Genomic DNA, 18,936 nt, shown 5'->3' on the forward strand with positions numbered 1-18,936 from the left:
CCTATGACGGTGCCACGTTGAAAGTCACTGAGCTCTTCAGTAAGGCCATTTTACTGTCAATGTTTGTCTATGGAGATTGCATGGCTGTGTGCTCGATTTTTATTCACCTGTCCGCAACGGGTGTGGCTGAAAGACGAATCCACTAAATTGCATGAGTGTCCACATACAGTACCAGTCAAAGTTTGGACACACCTACTCATTCAAGGGTTTTTCTTTATTTTGACTATTTTCTACGTATGACTTCCCACATATGCTGAGCATTTGTTAGCTACTTTTCCTTCACTCTGCGGTCCAACTCATCCCAAACATCTCAATTGGGTTGAGGTCAGGTGATTGTGGAGACGAGGTCATCTGATGTAGCACTGCAGTCAAATTCAATTTAACTGAATCAGAGAGGTGTGGGGGAGGTGCCTTAATCGACATCAACGCCATAGACGCCCGGGGAACAGTGGGTTTCTCAGGGACAGAACGACATATTTTTACCTTATCAACTCTGGGATTCAATCCAGCAACCTTTCAGTTACTGGCCCAACGCTCCTACCAGGCTATGGACTTGGTATTTTACCATATAACCCTGTCTTCTGTATACCACCCCTACCTTGTTACAACACTACTGATTGGCTCAATTGTATTAAGAAGGAAATAAATTAACTTTTTGTTTAAATAAATTAAACAAATTAACTTTTAACAAGGCACACCTGTTAATTGAAATGCATTCCAGGTGACTACCTCATGAAGATGGTTGAGAGAATGCCAAGAGTGTGCAAAGCTGGTTACTTTGAAGAATCTCAAATCTAAAATATATTTAGATTTGTTTAACACTTTTTTTTAGTTACTACATGATTCCATATGTGTTATTTCATAGTTTTGATGTTTTCACTCTTATTCTACAATGTAGAATTATTATTATTATTTTTTACTTTGTAGGTGTTAGATTCAGTAAGTCCAAACCTTTGACCGATACTGTATGTCATGTGTCTTCCCATGCTATTCATTCTACAACTGTTTGCACGTTGCTAAAACTCTGTGCATGGTTGATAATATAACACTGGAAATGTCTTTATCTTTTTGAAACCTTTGTGAGGTTTGTTTGCTGTTCACTTGTAATAGTTTGTTGTTGAGGTTGTTCTTGTTACTTCTCACTTCTGTTTATTGTTGATTTCATTTGGCAAAAATAACATGTTACCCATTCAAATAAAGGCCCAATGAATTGAATTGAGAGAGAGAGAGAGAGAGAGAGAGAGAGAGAGAGAGAGAGAGAGAGAGAGAGAGAAAGAGAGAGTGCGACAGAGAGTGAAAGAGAGAGAGAGAGAGAGAGAAAGAGAGAGTGCGAGAGAGAGAGAGAGTGCGAGAGAGAGAGAGAGTGCGAGAGAGAGAGAGAGAGAGAGAGTGAGAGAGAGAGAGAGATAGTGTGAAAGAGAGAGTGTGAGAGAGAGAAAGACAGAGTGAGAGAGAAAGAGAGAGAGAGAGAGAGAGAGAGAGTGTGAGAGAGAGAGAAAGAGAGAGAGAGTGAGTGTGAGAGAGAGAGAGAGAGAGAGAGAGAGAGAGAGAGAGAGAGAGAGAGAGAGAGAGAGAGAGAGAGTGAGAGAGAGAGAGAGAGAGAGAGAGTGTGAGAGAGAGAGAAAAAGAGAGAGAGAGTGAGAGAGAGAAACAGAGAGAGAGAGTGTGAGAGAGAGAGAAAGAGAGAGAGAGAGTGAGAGAGAAACAGAGAGAGAGAGTGTGAGAGAGAGAGAGTCTCTCTCTTCCTTCCTCTCATCCTTCCTCTCTCTCTCTCTCTCTTTCTCTAACCCCGGTGCGAAGAGACCAGACAGACATGGCTGCCACTCTGAAGGGAACTGTCGTCTCTCTTCTTCTTCTCTCCTCCATTTCTCAAGGTAAGGCTGGATTCAGAACTCTTTAATCTGATTGTGAGTAGACAGAGTAAAGGAGGCTGTTCTCAGGTTTTCAACTGTTGTGTGATTTGATTGACAGGTGTCCATGGTGTTGACGTGTTCCACCGTGAGTCAGTGAGAGCTGTAGAGGGTCAGATCATCTTTCTACCCTGTTTACTAGAAGTGAAGGAGGGACGTAAACCCGTCATCTCTCAGGTAGCTGTGTTTTCTCTCTCTTTTTTTCTCAACTGTTTTAATTGTACTAGGATTCCATGAGTTTCCTGAAAGACGTCTGTCTAATAAAATGTTATTTTTTTTTAAATGTATTTTAGCTAACTACCTAAGATGAATGAACTAACTGTAAGTTGCTCTAGATAAGAGTCTCTGCTATTCGACTAAAATGTACATGTCAATGTTTTAGGTAGAATGGAGGAAGAAAGGAGAGCTGGAGGACCACAAGCTGGTAGTGTTTAACCCTAGTTTTGGTGAAACCCTCGTCTCGCCTAACGTCGCCCTGGACGTGGCGTGGGACAAGGACAAGCTAATGGGCACATCTCTGGTTCTGAAGGATGTAGAGGCTAGGGACAGCGGGCGCTATATCTGTGACATCACTACCTACCCCAACGGGTCCATCAGGAAAGTCACTCGGCTGAAGGTTGAAGGTATGGGCTGAGGGTTGAAGGTATGGTCTGAGGGTTGATGTATGGGCTGAGGGTTGAAAGTATGGGCTGAGGGTTGACAATAGGGGCTGAGGGTTGAAGGTATGGGTTGAAGGTTGATGGTATGGGCTGAGGGTTGAAGGTATGGGCTGAATGTTGAAGGTATGGGCTGAAGGTTGAAGGTATGGGCTGAGGTTGACGTATGGGCTGAGGGTTGAAGGTATGGGCTGAGGGTTGAAAATATGGGCTGAGTGTTGTAGGTTGGGCTGAGGGTTGACGTATGGGCTGAGGGTTGAAGGTATGGGCCGAGGGTTGCAGGTATGGGCTGAGGGTTGAAGGCTGAGGGTTCCATGAGTGTCCTGAAAGACATCTGTCTAATAAAATGTTGTTGTTTTTTAAATGTATTATATGGGCCGAGGATGGGCCGAGGATTGACGGTATGGGCAGAGTGTTGACAGTATGGGCTGAGGGTTGAAGGTATGGGCTGAAGGTTGACAGTTTGGGCAGAGGGTTGAAGGTATGGGCCAAGGGTTGACGGTATGGGCCGAGGGTTGCAGGTGTAAGCCGAGGGTTGCAGGTATGGGCTGAAGGTTGAAGGTATAGGCTGAGGGTTGAAGGTATGGGCTGGGGTTGAAAGTATGGGCTGAGGGTTGATGTTATTAGCTGATGGTTGAAGGAATGGGCTGATGGTTGAAGGAATGGGCTGATGGTTAAAGGTATGGACTGAGGGTTGACAGTATGGGCTGAGGGTTGAAGGTATGGTCTGAGGGTTGACAGTATGGGCTGAGGGTTGACGCATGGGCTGATGGTTGAAGGAATGGGCTGATGGTTGAAGGTATGGGCTGAGGGTTGACAGTATGGGCTGAGGGTTGACAGTATGGGCCGTGGGTTGAAGATATGGGCTGAGGGTTGAAGGTTGAAGATATGGGTTGAGGGTAGACGTTATGGGCTGATTGTTGAATGTATGGGCTGATGGTTGAAGGTATGGGCTGAGGGTTGAATGTATGGGCTGAGGGTTGAAGATATGGGCTGAGGGTTGAAGGTTGAAGATATGGGTTGAGGGTAGACGTTATGGGCTGATTGTTGAATGTATGGGCTGATGGTTGAAGGTATGGGCTGAGGGTTGATGTTATTAGCTGAGAGTTGAAGATATGGGCTGAGGGTTGAAGGTATGGGCTGAGGGTTGAAGGTATATTATAGTTAATACTCTGTAGTGTGTTTGAAAGTATTTCTGTACTGTGCTGCTCTGTACCTGTCTGACATTAGAAAAACAATTACAAGTAACAGAGGTCAGGGGTCAGGGGCAGCCTGGGACCAGTCAGAGGTCAGGGGCAGCCTGGGACCAAACATTGTCTCGGGCATTTCTAACACACAAGACAAACCAAATAATGATAATTTTGTGCAAAAAAATATATATATTTAGAATGGCCCATTGGGCTATAAATGGAAATGTCCAAAAACCAGTCCACCGATGACCAATGTGGTTTGGTAAAACACACTTGTGTGTTTAGTAACCTTGTCTAAATCTTGAAGCCTTTAGCCCAACAGGCTAACACAGTCTGGTGGTGTCTGTATAATTGATTCAGTAAATGTTTCTCTATCTATATTGTTATATGCCTGTCTGCTGAGCTGCAAATTGTTGTAGAATGTTGTGTTAGTCATGCTGACAGTGTCACCAGCAAAGCATCCCCACACCATCACACCTCCTCCTCCATGCTTCACGGTGGGAACCACACATACAGAGATAATCCGTTCACCTATTCTGCGTCTCACAAAAACAACACCGGTTAGAAACAAAATTCTCCCATTTGGACTCGTCAGACCAAGGACAGATTTTCACTTGTCCATTGCTCGTGTTTCTTGGCCCAAGCAAGTCTCTTCTTATTGCTGTGCTATAGTAGTGGTTTCTTTGCAGCAATTCAACCATGAAGGCCTGATTCACGCAGTCTCCTCTGAACAGTTGATGTTGAGATGTGTCTGTTACTTGAACTCTGTGAAGCATTTATTTGGGCTACAATTTCTGAGGGTGGTAACTCTAATGAACTTAGAGCAGCAGAGGTAACTCTGGGTCTTCCATTCCTGTGGCGGTCCTCATGAGAGCCAGTTTCATCACAGCGCTTGATAGTTTTTGCAACTGCACTTGAAGAAACTTCAACATTCTTGAAATGTTCCGCTTTGACTGACCTTCATGTATTAGAGTAATGATTGACTGATGTTTCTCATTGCTTATTTGAGCCGTTAATATAATATATATTTTGATTTGTTTAATTAACACGTTGTTGGTTACTACATGATTCCATATGTGTTATTTCATAGTTTTGATGTCTTCACTATTATTCTACAATGTAGAAAATAGTCAAAATGAAGAAAAACCCTGGAATGAGTAGGTGTGTCCAAACATTTGACTGGTACTGTAAGTATGCAGACCCTTTCCTATGAAACTCAAAATCGAGCTCAGGTGCATCCTGTGTCCATTGATCATCCTTGAGATGTTTCTACAGCTTGATTGGAGTACACCTGTGGTAAATGCAATTGATTGGACATGAATTGGAAAGGCACACACCTGTCTATCTCCTCTCTGCACAGACCATACAAACGCTCCACACCGCGTGGCCGCGGCCACCCTAATCTGGTGGTCCCAGCGCGCACGACCCACGTGGAGTTCCAGGTCTCCGGTAGCCTCTGGAACTGCCGATCTGCGGCCAACAAGGCAGAGTTCATCTCAGCCTTTCCCTCCCTCCAGTCCCTCGACTTCTTGGCACTGACGGAAACATGGATCACCACAGATAACACTGCTACTCCCACTGCTCTCTCTTCGTCCTCCCACGTGTTCTCGCACACCCCGAGAGCTTCTGGTCAGCGGGGTGGTGGCACCGGGATCCTCATCTCTCCCAAGTGGTCATTCTCTCTTTCTCCCCTTACCCATCTGTCTATCGCCTCCTTTGAATTCCATGCTGTCACAGTTACCAGCCCTTTCAAGCTTAACATCCTTATCATTTATCGCCCTCCAGGTTCCCTCGGAGAGTTCATCAATGAGCTTGATGCCTTGATAAGCTCCTTTCCTGAGGACGGCTCACCTCTCACAGTCCTGGGCGACTTTAACCTCCCCACGTCTACCTTTGACTCATTCCTCTCTGCCTCCTTCTTTCCACTCTCCTCACTCTCCTCTTTTGACCTCACCCTCTCACCTTCCCCCCCTACTCACAAGGCAGGCAATACGCTCGACCTCATCTTTACTAGATGCAACCTATCTCCTGATTCTGCCTCCTCAACCCTCCTCTCTTCCCTTTCTGCATCCTTTGACTCTCTATGTCCCCTATCCTCCAGGCCGGCTCGGTCCTCCCCTCCCGCTCCGTGGCTCGATGACTCATTGCAAGCTCACAGAACAGTACTCCGGGCAGCCGAGCGGAAATGGAGGAAAACTCGCCTCCCTGCGGACCTGGCATCCTTTCACTCCCTCCTCTCTACATTTTCCTCCTCTGTCTCTGCTGCTAAAGCCACTTTCTACCACTCTAAATTCCAAGCATCTGCCTCTAACCCTAGGAAGCTCTTTGCCACCTTCTCCTCCCTCCTGAATCCTCCTCCCCCTCCCCCCCCTCCTCCCTCTCTGCAGATGACTTCGTCAACCATTTTGAAAAGAAGGTCGACGACATCCGATCCTCGTTTGCTAAGTCAAACGACACCGCTGGTTCTGCTCACACTGCCCTACCCTGTGCTCTGACCTCTTTCTCCCCTCTCTCTCCAGATGAAATCTCGCTTCTTGTGACGGCCGGCCGCCCAACAACCTGCCCGCTTGACCCTATCCCCTCCTCTCTTCTCCAGACCATTTCCGGAGACCTTCTCCCTTACCTCACCTCGCTCATCAACTCATCCCTGACCGCTGGCTACGTCCCTTCCGTCTTCAAGAGAGCGAGAGTTGCACCCCTTCTGAAAAAACCTACACTCGACCCCTCCGATGTCATCAACTACAGACCAGTATCCCTTCTTTCTTTTCTCTCCAAAACTCTTGAACGTGCCGTCCTTGGCCAGCTCTCCCGCTATCTCTCTCAGAATGACCTTCTTGATCCAAATCAGTCAGGTTTCAAGACTAGTCATTCAACTGAGACTGCTCTTCTCTGTATCACGGAGGCGCTCCGCACTGCTAAAGCTAACTCTCTCTCCTCTGCTCTCATCCTTCTAGACCTATCGGCTGCCTTCGATACTGTGAACCATCAGATCCTCCTCTCCACCCTCTCCGAGTTGGGCATCTCCGGCGCGGCCCACGCTTGGATTGCGTCCTACCTGACAGGTCGCTCCTACCAGGTGGCGTGGCGAGAATCTGTCTCCTCGCCACGCGCTCTCACCACTGGTGTCCCCCAGGGCTCTGTTCTAGGCCCTCTCCTATTCTCGCTATACACCAAGTCACTTAGCTCTGTCATAACCTCACATGGTCTCTCCTATCATTGCTATGCAGACGACACACAATTAATCTTCTCCTTTCCCCCTTCTGATGACCAGGTGGCGAATCGCATCTCTGCATGTCTGGCAGACATATCAGTGTGGATGACGGATCACCACCTCAAGCTGAACCTCGGCAAGACGGAGCTGCTCTTCCTCCCGGGGAAGGACTGCCCGTTCCATGATCTCGCCATCACGGTTGACAACTCCATTGTGTCCTCCTCCCAGAGCGCTAAGAACCTTGGCGTGATCCTGGACAACACCCTGTCGTTCTCAACTAACATCATGGCGGTGGCCCGTTCCTGTAGGTTCATGCTCTACAACATCCGCAGAGTACGACCCTGCCTCACACAGGAAGCGGCGCAGGTCCTAATCCAGGCACTTGTCATCTCCCGTCTGGATTACTGCAACTCGCTGTTGGCTGGGCTCCCTGCCTGTGCCATTAAACCCCTACAACTCATCCAGAACGCCGCAGCCCGTCTGGTGTTCAACCTTCCCAAGTTCTCTCACGTCACCCCGCTCCTCCGCTCTCTCCACTGGCTTCCAGTTGAAGCTCGCATCCGCTACAAGACCATGGTGCTTGCCTACGGAGCTGTGAGGGGAACGGCACCGCAGTACCTCCAGGCTCTGATCAGGCCCTACACCCAAACAAGGGCACTGCGTTCATCCACCTCTGGCCTGCTCGCCTCCCTACCACTGAGGAAGTACAGTTCCCGCTCAGCCCAGTCAAAACTGTTCGCTGCTCTGGCCCCCAATGGTGGAACAAACTCCCTCACGACGCCAGGACAGCGGAGTCAATCACCACCTTCCGGAGACACCTGAAACCCCACCTCTTCAAGGAATACCTAGGATAGGATAAAGTAATCCTTCTCACCCCCCTTAAATGATTTAGATGCACTATTGTAAAGTGGCTGTTCCACTGGATGTCAGAAGGTGAATTCACCAATTTGTAAGTCGCTCTGGATAAGAGCGTCTGCTAAATGACTTAAATGTAAATGTAATAAGGTCCCACAGTTGACAGTGGATGTCAGAGCAAAAAACAAGCCAGACTGGATTGCGTCGAGACATAGATCTGGGGAAGGGTACCAAAAAATTTCAGAATTGAAAGTCCCCAAGAACACAGTGGCATCCATAATTCTTAACCTCTTGAAACTCTAGGGGCGCTATATCATTTTTGGATAAAAAGACGTGCCCGTTTTAAGCGCAATATTTTGTCACAAAAAGATGCTCGACTATGCATATAATTGATAGCTTTGGAAAGAAAACACTCTGACGTTTCCAGAACTGCAAAGATATTCTCTGTGCGTGCCCTAGAACGTGAGCTACAGGCAAAACCAAGATTAAACGGCATCCAGGAACTCAGCAGGATTTTTGAGGCTCCGTTTTCCATTGTCTCCTTATATGGCTGTGAATGCGAGAGGAATGAGCCTGCCCTTTCTGTCGTTTCCCCAAGGTGTCTGCAGCATTGTGACGTATTTGTAGGCATATCATTGGGAGATTGACCATAAGAGACCACATTTACCAGGTGTCCGCCTGGTGTCCTGCACCGAAATTGGTGCGCAAACCTCAGCTGCAAGTATTTTTCCATGGAATTCAGAGAAGAAAGCAGTCTTCCACGAACGATATATCAATGAAGAGATATGTGAAAAAACACCTTGAGGATTGATTCCAAACAACGTTTGCCATGTTTCGGTCGATATTATGGAGTTAATTCGGAAAAAGTTTGACGTTGTTGGTGACTGAATTTTCGGTTCGTTTCGGTAGCCAAATGTGATGTACAAAACGGAGCGATTTCTCCTACACAAAGATTCTTTCAGGAAAAACTGAACATTTGCTATGTAACTGAGAGTCTCCTCATTGAAAACATCCGAAGCTCTTCAAAGGTAAATGATTTTATTTATTTGGTTATCTGGTTTTTGTGAAAATGTTGCGTGCTAAATGCTACTCAAAATGCTAAGCTAGCTTAGCATACTCTTACACAAATTAGTGAATTGCTATGGTTCAAAAGCATATTTTGAAAATCTGAGATGACAGTGTTGTTAAGAAAAGGCTAAGCTTGAGAGCAGGCGCATTATTTTCATTTTATTTGCGATTTTCAGAAATCGTTAACGTTACGTTATGCTAATGAGCTTGAGGCTATAACTGTATACAGGTTTTTTTCATAGCCAAACCTGAACAAAACAGAGCGATTTGTCCTACACAAATAATATTTTTTTGAAAAACTGAACATTTGCTATCTAACTGAGAGTCTCCTCATTGAAAACATCTGAAGTTCTTCAAAGGTAAATGATTTTATTTGAATGATTTTCTTGTTTTTGTGAAAATGTTGCTGGCTGAATTCTAGGCTTACACATGTTAGCAATCAATACTCTTACACAAATGCTTGTTTAGCTATGGTTGAAAAGCATATTTTGAAAATCTGAGATGACAGTGTTGTTAACAAAAGTCTAAGCTTGAGAGCAAATATATTTATTTCATTTAATTTGCAATTTTCATGAATAGTTAACATTGCGTTATGCTAATGAGCTTGAGGCTATAAATAGAATCCCGGATCCGGGATTGCGCGACGCAACAGGTTAAATAGAAGAAGTTGGGAACCACCAAGACTCTTCTTAGAGATGGACGCCAGGCCAGACTGAGTAGTCAGGGGAGAAGAGCCTTGATCAGGGAGGTGACCAAGAACCCGATGGTCACTCTGACAGAACTCCAGAGTTCCTCTGTGGAGATGGGACAACCTTCCACGTAGACAACCATCTCAGTGTGTTGGTAGAACAGGTTAGTGAACTCAGGACCAGGACCAGCTGGATGAGGGGACTGAGGCTTCAGTGTGTTAGTAGAACAGGTTTGTGAACTCAGCCCCAGGACCAGCTGGATGAGGGGACTGAGGCTTCAGTGTGTTAGTATAACAAGTTTGTGAACTCAGCCCCAGGACCAGCTGGATGAGGGGACTGAGGCTTCAGTGTGTTAGTAGAACAGGTTAGTGAACTCAGGACCAGGACGAGCTGGATGAGGGGACTGAGGCTTTAGTGTGTTAGCAGAACAGGTTTGTGAACTCAGCCCCAGGACCAGCTGGATGAGGGGACTGAGGCTTCAGTGTGTTAGTAGAACAGGTTAGTGAACTCAGCCCCAGGGCCAGCTGGATGAGGGGATTGAGGCTTCAGTGTGTTAGTAGAACAGGTTTGTGAACTCAGCCCCAGGACCAGCTGGATGAGGGGACTGAGGCTTCAGTGTGTTAGTAGAACAGGTTAGTGAACTCAGGACCAGGACCAGCTGGATGAGGGGACTGAGGCTTTAGTGTGTTAGCAGAACAGGTTTGTGAACTCAGCCCCAGGACCAGCTGGATGAGGGGACTGAGGCTTCAGTGAGTTAGTAGAACAGGTTAGTGAACTCAGGACCAGGACCAGCTGGATGAGGGGACTGCGGCTTCAGTGTGTTAGTAGAACAGGTTAGTGAACTCAGCCCCAGGACCAGCTGGATGAGGGGATTGAGGCTTCAGTGTGTTAGTAGAACAGGTTAGTGAACTCAGGACCAGGACCAGCTGGATGAGGGGACTGAGGCTTTAGTGTGTTAGCAGAACAGGTTTGTGAACTCAGCCCCAGGACCAGCTGGATGAGGGGACTGAGGCTTCAGTGAGTTAGTAGAACAGGTTAGTGAACTCAGGACCAGGACCAGCTGGATGAGGGGACTGAGGCTTCAGTGTGTTAGTAGAACAGGTTAGTGAACTCAGCCCCAGGACCAGCTGGATGAGGGGACTGAGGCTTCAGTGTGTTAGTAGAACAGGTTAGTGAACTCAGGACCAGGACCAGCTGGATGAGGGGACTGAGGCTTTAGTGTGTTAGCAGAACAGGTTTGTGAACTCAGCCCCATGACCAGCTGGATGAGGGGACTGAGGCTTTAGTGTGTTAGCAGAACAGGTTTGTGAACTCAGCCCCAGGACCAGCTGGATGAGGGGACTGAGGCTTCAGTGAGTTAGTAGAACAGGTTAGTGAACTCAGGACCAGGACCAGCTGGATGAGGGGACTGCGGCTTCAGTGTGTTAGTAGAACAGGTTAGTGAACTCAGCCCCAGGACCAGCTGGATGAGGGGATTGAGGCTTCAGTGTGTTAGTAGAACAGGTTAGTGAACTCAGGACCAGGACCAGCTGGATGAGGGGACTGAGGCTTTAGTGTGTTAGCAGAACAGGTTTGTGAACTCAGCCCCAGGACCAGCTGGATGAGGGGACTGAGGCTTCAGTGAGTTAGTAGAACAGGTTAGTGAACTCAGGACCAGGACCAGCTGGATGAGGGGACTGAGGCTTCAGTGTGTTAGTAGAACAGGTTAGTGAACTCAGCCCCAGGACCAGCTGGATGAGGGGACTGAGGCTTCAGTGTGTTAGTAGAACAGGTTAGTGAACTCAGGACCAGGACCAGCTGGATGAGGGGACTGAGGCTTTAGTGTGTTAGCAGAACAGGTTTGTGAACTCAGCCCCATGACCAGCTGGATGAGGGGACTGAGGCTTCAGTGAGTTAGTAGAACAGGTTAGTGAACTCAGGACCAGGACCAGCTGGATGAGGGACTGCGGATTCAGTGTGTTAGTAGAACAGGTTAGTGAACTCAGCCCCAGGACCAGCTGGATGAGGGGATTGAGGCTTCAGTGTGTTAGTAGAACAGGTTAGTGAACTCAGGACCAGGACCAGCTGGATGAGGGGACTGAGGCTTTAGTGTGTTAGCAGAACAGGTTTGTGAACTCAGCCCCAGGACCAGCTGGATGAGGGGACTGAGGCTTCAGTGAGTTAGTAGAACAGGTTAGTGAACTCAGGACCAGGACCAGCTGGATGAGGGGACTGAGGCTTCAGTGTGTTAGTAGAACAGGTTAGTGAACTCAGCCCCAGGACCAGCTGGATGAGGGGACTGAGGCTTCAGTGTGTTAGTAGAACAGGTTAGTGTACTCAGGACCAGGACCAGCTGGATGAGGGGACTGAGGCTTCAGTGTGTTAGTAGAACAGGTTTGTGAACTCAGGACCAGGACCAGCTGGATGAGGGGACTGAGGCTTCAGTGTGTTAGTAGAACAGGTTAGTGAACTCAGGACCAGGACCAGCTGGATGAGGGGACTGAGGCTTCAGTGTGTTAGTAGAACAGGTTAGTGAACTCAGGACCAGCTGGATGGGGGGACTGAGGCTTCAGTGTGTTAGTAGAACAGGTTAGTGAACTCAGGACCAGGACCAGCTGGATGAGGGGACTGAGGCTTCAGTGTGTTAGTAGAACAGGTTAGTGAACTCAGCCCCAGGACCAGCTGGATGAGGGGACTGAGGCTTCAGTGTGTTAGTAGAACAGGTTAGTGAACTCAGCCCCAGGACCAGCTGGATGAGGGGACTGAGGCTTCAGTGTGTTAGTAGAACAGGTTAGTGAACTCAGCCCCAGGACCAGCTGGATGAGGGGACTGAGGAGGAGATGAGGAGACTGAAAATTAAACCTCAGTAATTGTAGTGTGTGCAGTACTCTATATATTTAAACCTCAGTGATTGTAGTGTGTACAGTACTCTATATATTTAAACCTCAGTGATTGTAGTGTGTACAGTACTCTATATATTTAAACCTCAGTCATTTTAGTGTGTGCAGTATTCTATATATTTTAACCTCAGTGATTGTAGTGTGTGCAGTACTCTATATATTTAAACCTCAGTAATTGTAGTGTACACTGTACTATATATATTTTGTACCAATTGAGAACTTTGGTTTAATTCCCTGAGATCTGGATCTTCTCTGGAAAATCATTATTTTAGTCTTTTTGGGGTTTACTGCCAGGGCCCAGGTCTGGCAGTACTGCTCTATCAGGTCCAGGCTCTGCTGTAGGCCATGTGCTGTGGGGGTTTACTGCCAGGGCCCAGGTCCGGCAGTACTGCTCTAGCAGGTCCAGGCTCTGCTGTAGGCCATGTGCTGTGGGGGTTTACTGCCAGGGCCCAGGTCTGGCAGTACTGCTCTAGCAGGTCCAGGCTCTGCTGTAGGCCATGTGCTGTGGGGGTTTACTGCCAGGGCCCAGGTCTGGCAGTACTGCTCTAGCAGGTCCAGGCTCTGCTGTAGTTTGTGTGCTGTGGGGGTTTACTGCCAGGGCCCAGGTCTGGCAGTACTGCTCTAGCAGGTCCAGGCTCTGCTGTAGTTTGTGTGCTGTGGGGGTTTACTGCCAGGGCCCAGGTCTGGCAGTACTGCTCTAGCAGGTCCAGGCTCTGCTGTAGTTCGTGTGCTGTGGGGGTTTACTGCCAGGGCCCAGGTCTGGCAGTACTGCTCTAGCAGGTCCAGGCTCTGCTGTAGTTCGTGTGCTGTGGGTGACAGCAGGCACAGGTCATCTGAATTGTGGAGGAACAGAGACTCTCAGAAACAGAGACTCTCAGAAACAGAGACTCTCAGAAACAGAGACTCAGAAACAGAGACTCTCGGGAACAGAGACTCAGAAACAGAGACTCTCAGGAACATTGCCCAAAGATAGAGGAAACTAGAGTTTAAAGTGTTCTGGCATGTTAAAGCGATGGAAATGAGACAAGGTCAAATATATTTTATCTATAGTTCTGGGTCTGTGCAGATGAAGGAAAGGAGACAGGGAGAGGAGGCAAGGAGAGGACACTCCTTGCATTATTGAGATGCACCGAAGGGAATTTTTACAGCCACCTGTCTGCATCTCACTGTCTGCATCTCACTGTCTGCATCTCTCTGTCTGCATCTCACTGTCTGCATCTCACTGTCTGCATCTCTCTGTCTGCATCTCACTGTCTGCATCTCTCTGTCTGCATCTCACTGTCTGCATCTCACTGTCTGCATCTCACTGTCTGCATCTCACTGTCTGCATCTCACTGTCTGCATCTCTCTGTCTGCATCTCTCTGTCTGCATCCTACTGTCTGCATCTCGCTGTCTGCATCTCTCTGTCTGCATCCCTCTGTCTGCATCTCTCTGTCTGCATCTCACTGTCTGCATCTCACTGTCTGCATCTCACTGTCTGCATCTCACTGTCTGCATCTCACTGTCTGCATCTCTCTGTCTGCATCTCACTGTCTGCATCTCACTGTCTGCATCTCTCTGTCTGCATCTCACTGTCTGCATCTCACTGTCTGCATCTCTCTGTCTGCATCTCTCTGTCTGCATCTCACTGTCTGCATCTCTCTGTCTGCATCTCACTGTCTGCATCTCACTGTCTGCATCTCTCTGTCTGCATCTCTCTGTCTGCATCTCACTGTCTGCATCTCACTGTCTGCATCTCACTGTCTGCATCTCACTGTCTGCATCTCTCTGTCTGCATCTCACTGTCTGCATCTCACTGTCTGCATCTCTCTGTCTGCATCTCTCTGTCTGCATCTCACTGTCTGCATCGCACTCTCTGTCTGCATCTCTCTGTCTGCATCTCTCTGTCTGCATCTCACTGTCTGCATCCCACTGTCTGCATCTCTCTGTCTGCATCTCACTGTCTGAAAACATGTACATCTGTCTGTACCTCTCTCTCTCTCTCTTCTCTCTCTCTCTCTGTCTCTCTGTCTCTCTCTCTCTTTCTCTCTCTCTCTCTCTCTCTCTCTCTCTCTCTCTCTCTCTCTCTCTCTCTCTCTCTCTCTCTCTCTCTCTCTCTCTCTCTCTCTCTCTCTCTCTCTCGCTCTCTTTCTCTCTCTCTCCATCTCACTATCTGAAAACATGAACATCTGTCTGTACCTCTCTCTCTCTCTCTCTCTCTCTCTCTCTCTCTCTCTCTCTCTCTCTCTCTCTCTCTCTCTCTCTCTCTCTCTCTCTCTGTCTCTCTCTCTCTCTGTCTCTCTCTCTCTCTCTGTCTCTCTCTCTCTCTCTCTCTCTCTCTCTATCTCTCTCTCTCCATCTCACTGTCTGAAAACATGTACATCTGCACGCCTCTCTGTCTCTCTTTCTCCATCCTGTGTGGTGTGTGTTGATGAATGTGGTTTAGTTGAGTCATCACTGACACACTGAAATCTCTTCACATTCAGATAAACAGACGTCAACATGTGGACCACATGCTTGTGTCCCAAATGGAACCCTTTCCCTATATAGTGCACTACTTTTGTAGTGCCATGGGGCTCTGGTCTAAAGTAGTGCACTATATAGAGAATAGGGTGCCATAGGGCTCTGGTCTAAAGTAGTGCACTATACAGGGAATAGGGTGCTATAGGGCTCTGGTCTAAAGTAGTACACTATATAGGGAATAGGGTGCCATGGGGCTCTGGTCTAAAGTAGTGCACTATATATAGGGAATAGGGTGCCATAGGGATCTGGTCTAAAGTAGTACACTATATAGGGAATAGGGTTCTATTTGGGTCACAGTTTCACACTTCTTGCTTCCTGCTCTCCAGCAGCCGACAGCAGCAGGAGCTACAACACGGTCGCCTTCAGCAGCTGAAAGTTGCAGATAGAACAGCCATGAATAGAGCTGACACCTTTCAGTCAGTGATTTACGTCTGTTCTATATTAAACATTTCTACCTGAATGCCATACACCGACACCACAGCTACAGTACAGCACGCTCACCCTTCTGCAATGTACTACTACTGAATATTGCAGATAGAAATGTCATGAATAGAGCTGAAGCGTCAGAGAGTTATGTTCTATATTATACATGTCTACCTGAATGCCCTACACCGACACCACAGCTACAGTACAGCACGCTCACCCTTCTGCAATGTACTACTACTGAATATTGCAGATAGAAATGTCATGAATAGAGCTGAAGCGTCAGAGAGTTATGTTCTATATTATACATGTCTACCTGAATGCCCTACACCGACACCACAGCTACAGTACAGCACGCTCACCCTTCTGCAATGCACTACTACTGAATATTGCAGATAGAAATGTCATGAATAGAGCTGAAGTGTCAGAGTTATGTTCTAAATTATACATTTCTATCTGCATGCCCTGAACCACGGCTACTGCGTTCATGCAGTGATAGAGCTGACCACTCTATGTTTCTCAGTTGGTAGAATATTGTGCAGTTCAACACCAGGATAGTGAGTTTCTGCTGGGGCCACCAATACAACATAACAGTATACTCTCACAGCCACAAGTTGCTTTGGATAAAAGCATTTTGCTAAAAGACATTATGTTGTTGTTATTATTATATTATTCCATGTCAGAGAGGAATGTGTGTTCTATGTAACATATTTCTTTGTGTTTGTAACGTTGAGGCCTAGTGATCATCTCTTCTACAGGTTCCAAAAGACAGTGCGATGTTAATCACTTTAGCAACAGCCCTAGGAAGGGTATAGACTGCCCTCTGCTGGACCTGTTGGAGTACTGTTCAATTACTGCTTCCTGAGAGGGGCATTCCGGACACAAATGCACCCTGGGATGTGTAGTTGTTGAAGAGTTAGAGGGACATTATGATATTAGTGATGGTTCTCTCTCTATCTCTCATTACATTCCTACATAACAGGTCCTGCTGTCACAGTGGCCCCCGGCAACAACGTAACTGAACCTACGGTTACCGACAACAACGTAACTGAACCTACGGTTACCGACAACAACGTAACTGAACCTACGGTTACCGACAACAACGTAACTGAACCTACAGGTACCGGCAACAACGTAACTGAACCTACGGTTACCGGCAACAACGTAACTGAACCTACAGGTACCGGCAACAACGTAACTGAACCTACAGGTACCGGCAACAACGTAACTGAACCTACAGTTACCGGCAACAACGTAACTGGACCTACAGGTACCGGCAACAACGTAACTGGACCTACAGGTACCGGCAACAATGTAACAAGCGACCTAACAGAGCCAGGAGAGATGACAACCCCCACAGCTAACTTCAGCGTCACACCAGACACCCTCACCTCCTCTACCGTACAGGAAGTCAACACCAGTATCACTATGACTACCTCTGTCACCCAGCCAATCAACTCCAATACACACCGATCAGTCAACACAGAGGCGGGACCAAAGGGGTCAGAGGTCAACAGCTCCACGGACAGTCCAATCAGAGTCCCATCCACGGCCCAATCAGGATCCACCTATCCAAGCAAGGTCCAATCAGATCAGCCCACTCCATGGAGGGTCCAGAGGAACGAGTCTGAAGCACAGACCTCCAGCTTTGGTGGTCAGGCAGGCCCAGTGTCCACTACGCTAAACCCAGAGAAGAGCACCCCGGCTGGGGAGAAGGAAGACCACACCCTGGAGACCTCCACCACCTCCACCTCCACTTCCTCCCATGGGGAGACAGGTAGGACCACAGCCAGAGATGGATGGTTTGTATTGGTTTCTTGTCGTTCAATTTGGTATGTACCGTAGACCACTTTTAAACAGAAAACCTTACAATATTATGATTTACAGAGGATTCCGATGTCATGATTATTCCTGTCAGGTCCCAGTAGTGGTCAGAGGTACGTGGTGGTGTGGGTTCTGCTTCCTGTCCTGGCTCTGCTGCTCGTGGTAGGGTTTCTCTACAGACGGTACATCATCCAGAAGAGGTGAGCGTGTTTCCTGTCCTGACTCTGCTGCTCCATTTATTTTAATTTTTTTTACATCAATTAATCTCTCTTTTCTACCTGCCTTTCAATCTGCCTCTTTCGCTCTCCTCCTCCCTCTCTCCCCTTCCTCCCCTCTCCCCCTCTCGCTCCCTCCCCACTCTCTCCCTCTCTATCCTTCTCTGCTCTCTCTCCCCCTCTCTCCCTCTCTCTCTCCTCTCTCCCTCTCTCCTCCTCCCCTCCGCTCCCCTCTCTCCCACCTCACCCTTCCCCTTCTTCCCCCTCCACTCTCTCTCTCCCTTCCTCTTCCTTCTCTCCCTCCCCTCTTCCCTCCCTCCCACTCTCCCCTCCCTCTCTCCTCCTCCCTCCCCTTTCCCCCTTTCCCTCTCTCGCTCCCTCCCCACTATCTCCTGCTCTATCCTTCTCTGCTCTCTCTCCCCCCTCTCCCTCCCTCTCTCCCCTCCCTCCCTCTCTCCCTCCCCTCCGCTCCCCTCTCTCCCCTCTCCCCTCTCCCCCTTCCCCTCCCCTCTCTCCCACCTCACCCTTCCCCCTTCTTCCCCCTCCACTCTCTCTCCCTTCCTCTTCCTTCCTTCTCTCCCTCCCCTCTCTCCCTTCCCCTCCCCTTTCCCCCTTCTTCCCCCTCCACTCTCTCCCTCCCCCCTCTCTCTCTCTTTCTCTCCAGGATGGACCTCCCTCCCCCCTTCAAGCCTCCTCCCCCTCCAGTGAAGTATTCCTCTTTGAGAGCTCATGAGGTCCACATGACCGACATCCTCACCTGAAGGGGGAGCTGTTGTATTTGTTTTATGGTTAAATGAAACCCTCCATTGGTCCTCATTCATTTTATAGTGATACTTAATGCGCATCCTCTGATGTCAGAAATATAAATTAGCCTTTTACTGTAATACATTTTCTGTGCCAATGCTGTGTGATTTAATGGTGCCCCTTTACAAAGCTGGACTTTGAAGCCTTTTCTTCTGTTATGTTGCTATGCGTTTTTGGAGCTTTTACCAAAGAGTATGATATTTATTGTTACAGAAATGTTTTTATGGTTAAACTTTGGTGTGAATTAAGGAAACCAAAATATTCTTTATTAAATTTGTAAATGTTATATTTTCTTTTACCAGATATATTTTATGAAATAATTAAGATTGCAATTGAATGTATCCAATCTGTTTAAATAAAGATCTTAAACATACTCCTCTCCTCCTCTCCTCTGAACTAGAGAGAGTTCCCTTCCCTTCCCAGTCCAGAACAGAACCGTGACATTCTCTGCTCTGAACTAGAGAGAGTTCCCATCCCATCCCACTCCAGAACAGAACCGTGACATTCTCTCCTCTGAACTAGAGAGAGTTCCCTTCCCAGTCCAGAACAGAACAGAACCGTGACATTCTCTCCTCTGAACTAGAGAGAGTTCCCCTTCCCATCCCAGTCCAGAACAGAACCGTGACATTCTCTCCTCTGAACTAGAGAGAGTTCCCATCCCAGTCCAGAACAGAACCGTGACATTCTCTCCCCATCCCATCCCTGAACA

The 18,936-nt window shown here is 47.8% G+C and overlaps 1 protein-coding gene across 1 annotated transcript; it reads left to right on the forward strand.

Annotated features, from left to right (window-relative positions):
- Nucleotides 1-1,769: 1,769 nt before the first annotated feature.
- si:ch1073-15f19.2 (mucin-2) lies at nucleotides 1,770-18,600 on the forward strand. Its single transcript, XM_064971298.1, has 6 exons — nucleotides 1,770-1,874; nucleotides 1,972-2,087; nucleotides 2,293-2,533; nucleotides 16,367-17,161; nucleotides 17,303-17,408; nucleotides 18,088-18,600. The coding sequence occupies exons 1-6, from the start codon at nucleotides 1,814-1,816 to the stop codon at nucleotides 18,182-18,184; spliced, it is 1,416 nt and encodes a 471-aa protein (XP_064827370.1). The 5' UTR covers nucleotides 1,770-1,813; the 3' UTR covers nucleotides 18,185-18,600.
- The last annotated feature ends 336 nt before the right edge of the window (nucleotides 18,601-18,936 follow it).

Source organism: Oncorhynchus masou, chromosome 8 (assembly GCF_036934945.1).
Source record: "Oncorhynchus masou masou isolate Uvic2021 chromosome 8, UVic_Omas_1.1, whole genome shotgun sequence".
In the NCBI taxonomy this organism is placed as follows: domain Eukaryota; kingdom Metazoa; phylum Chordata; class Actinopteri; order Salmoniformes; family Salmonidae; genus Oncorhynchus; species Oncorhynchus masou.

Excerpts from the sequence above, each read along its gene's own strand:
- si:ch1073-15f19.2 (XM_064971298.1), top strand. The coding sequence starts at position 1,814 with ATGGCTGCCACTCTGAAGGGAACTGTCGTCTCTCTTCTTCTTCTCTCC. Across the intron at positions 2,534-16,366 it reads CACTCGGCTGAAGGTTGAAG|GTCCTGCTGTCACAGTGGCC; the intron begins GTATGGGCTGAG and ends CCTACATAACAG. Across the intron at positions 17,409-18,087 it reads CGGTACATCATCCAGAAGAG|GATGGACCTCCCTCCCCCCT; the intron begins GTGAGCGTGTTT and ends CTTTCTCTCCAG.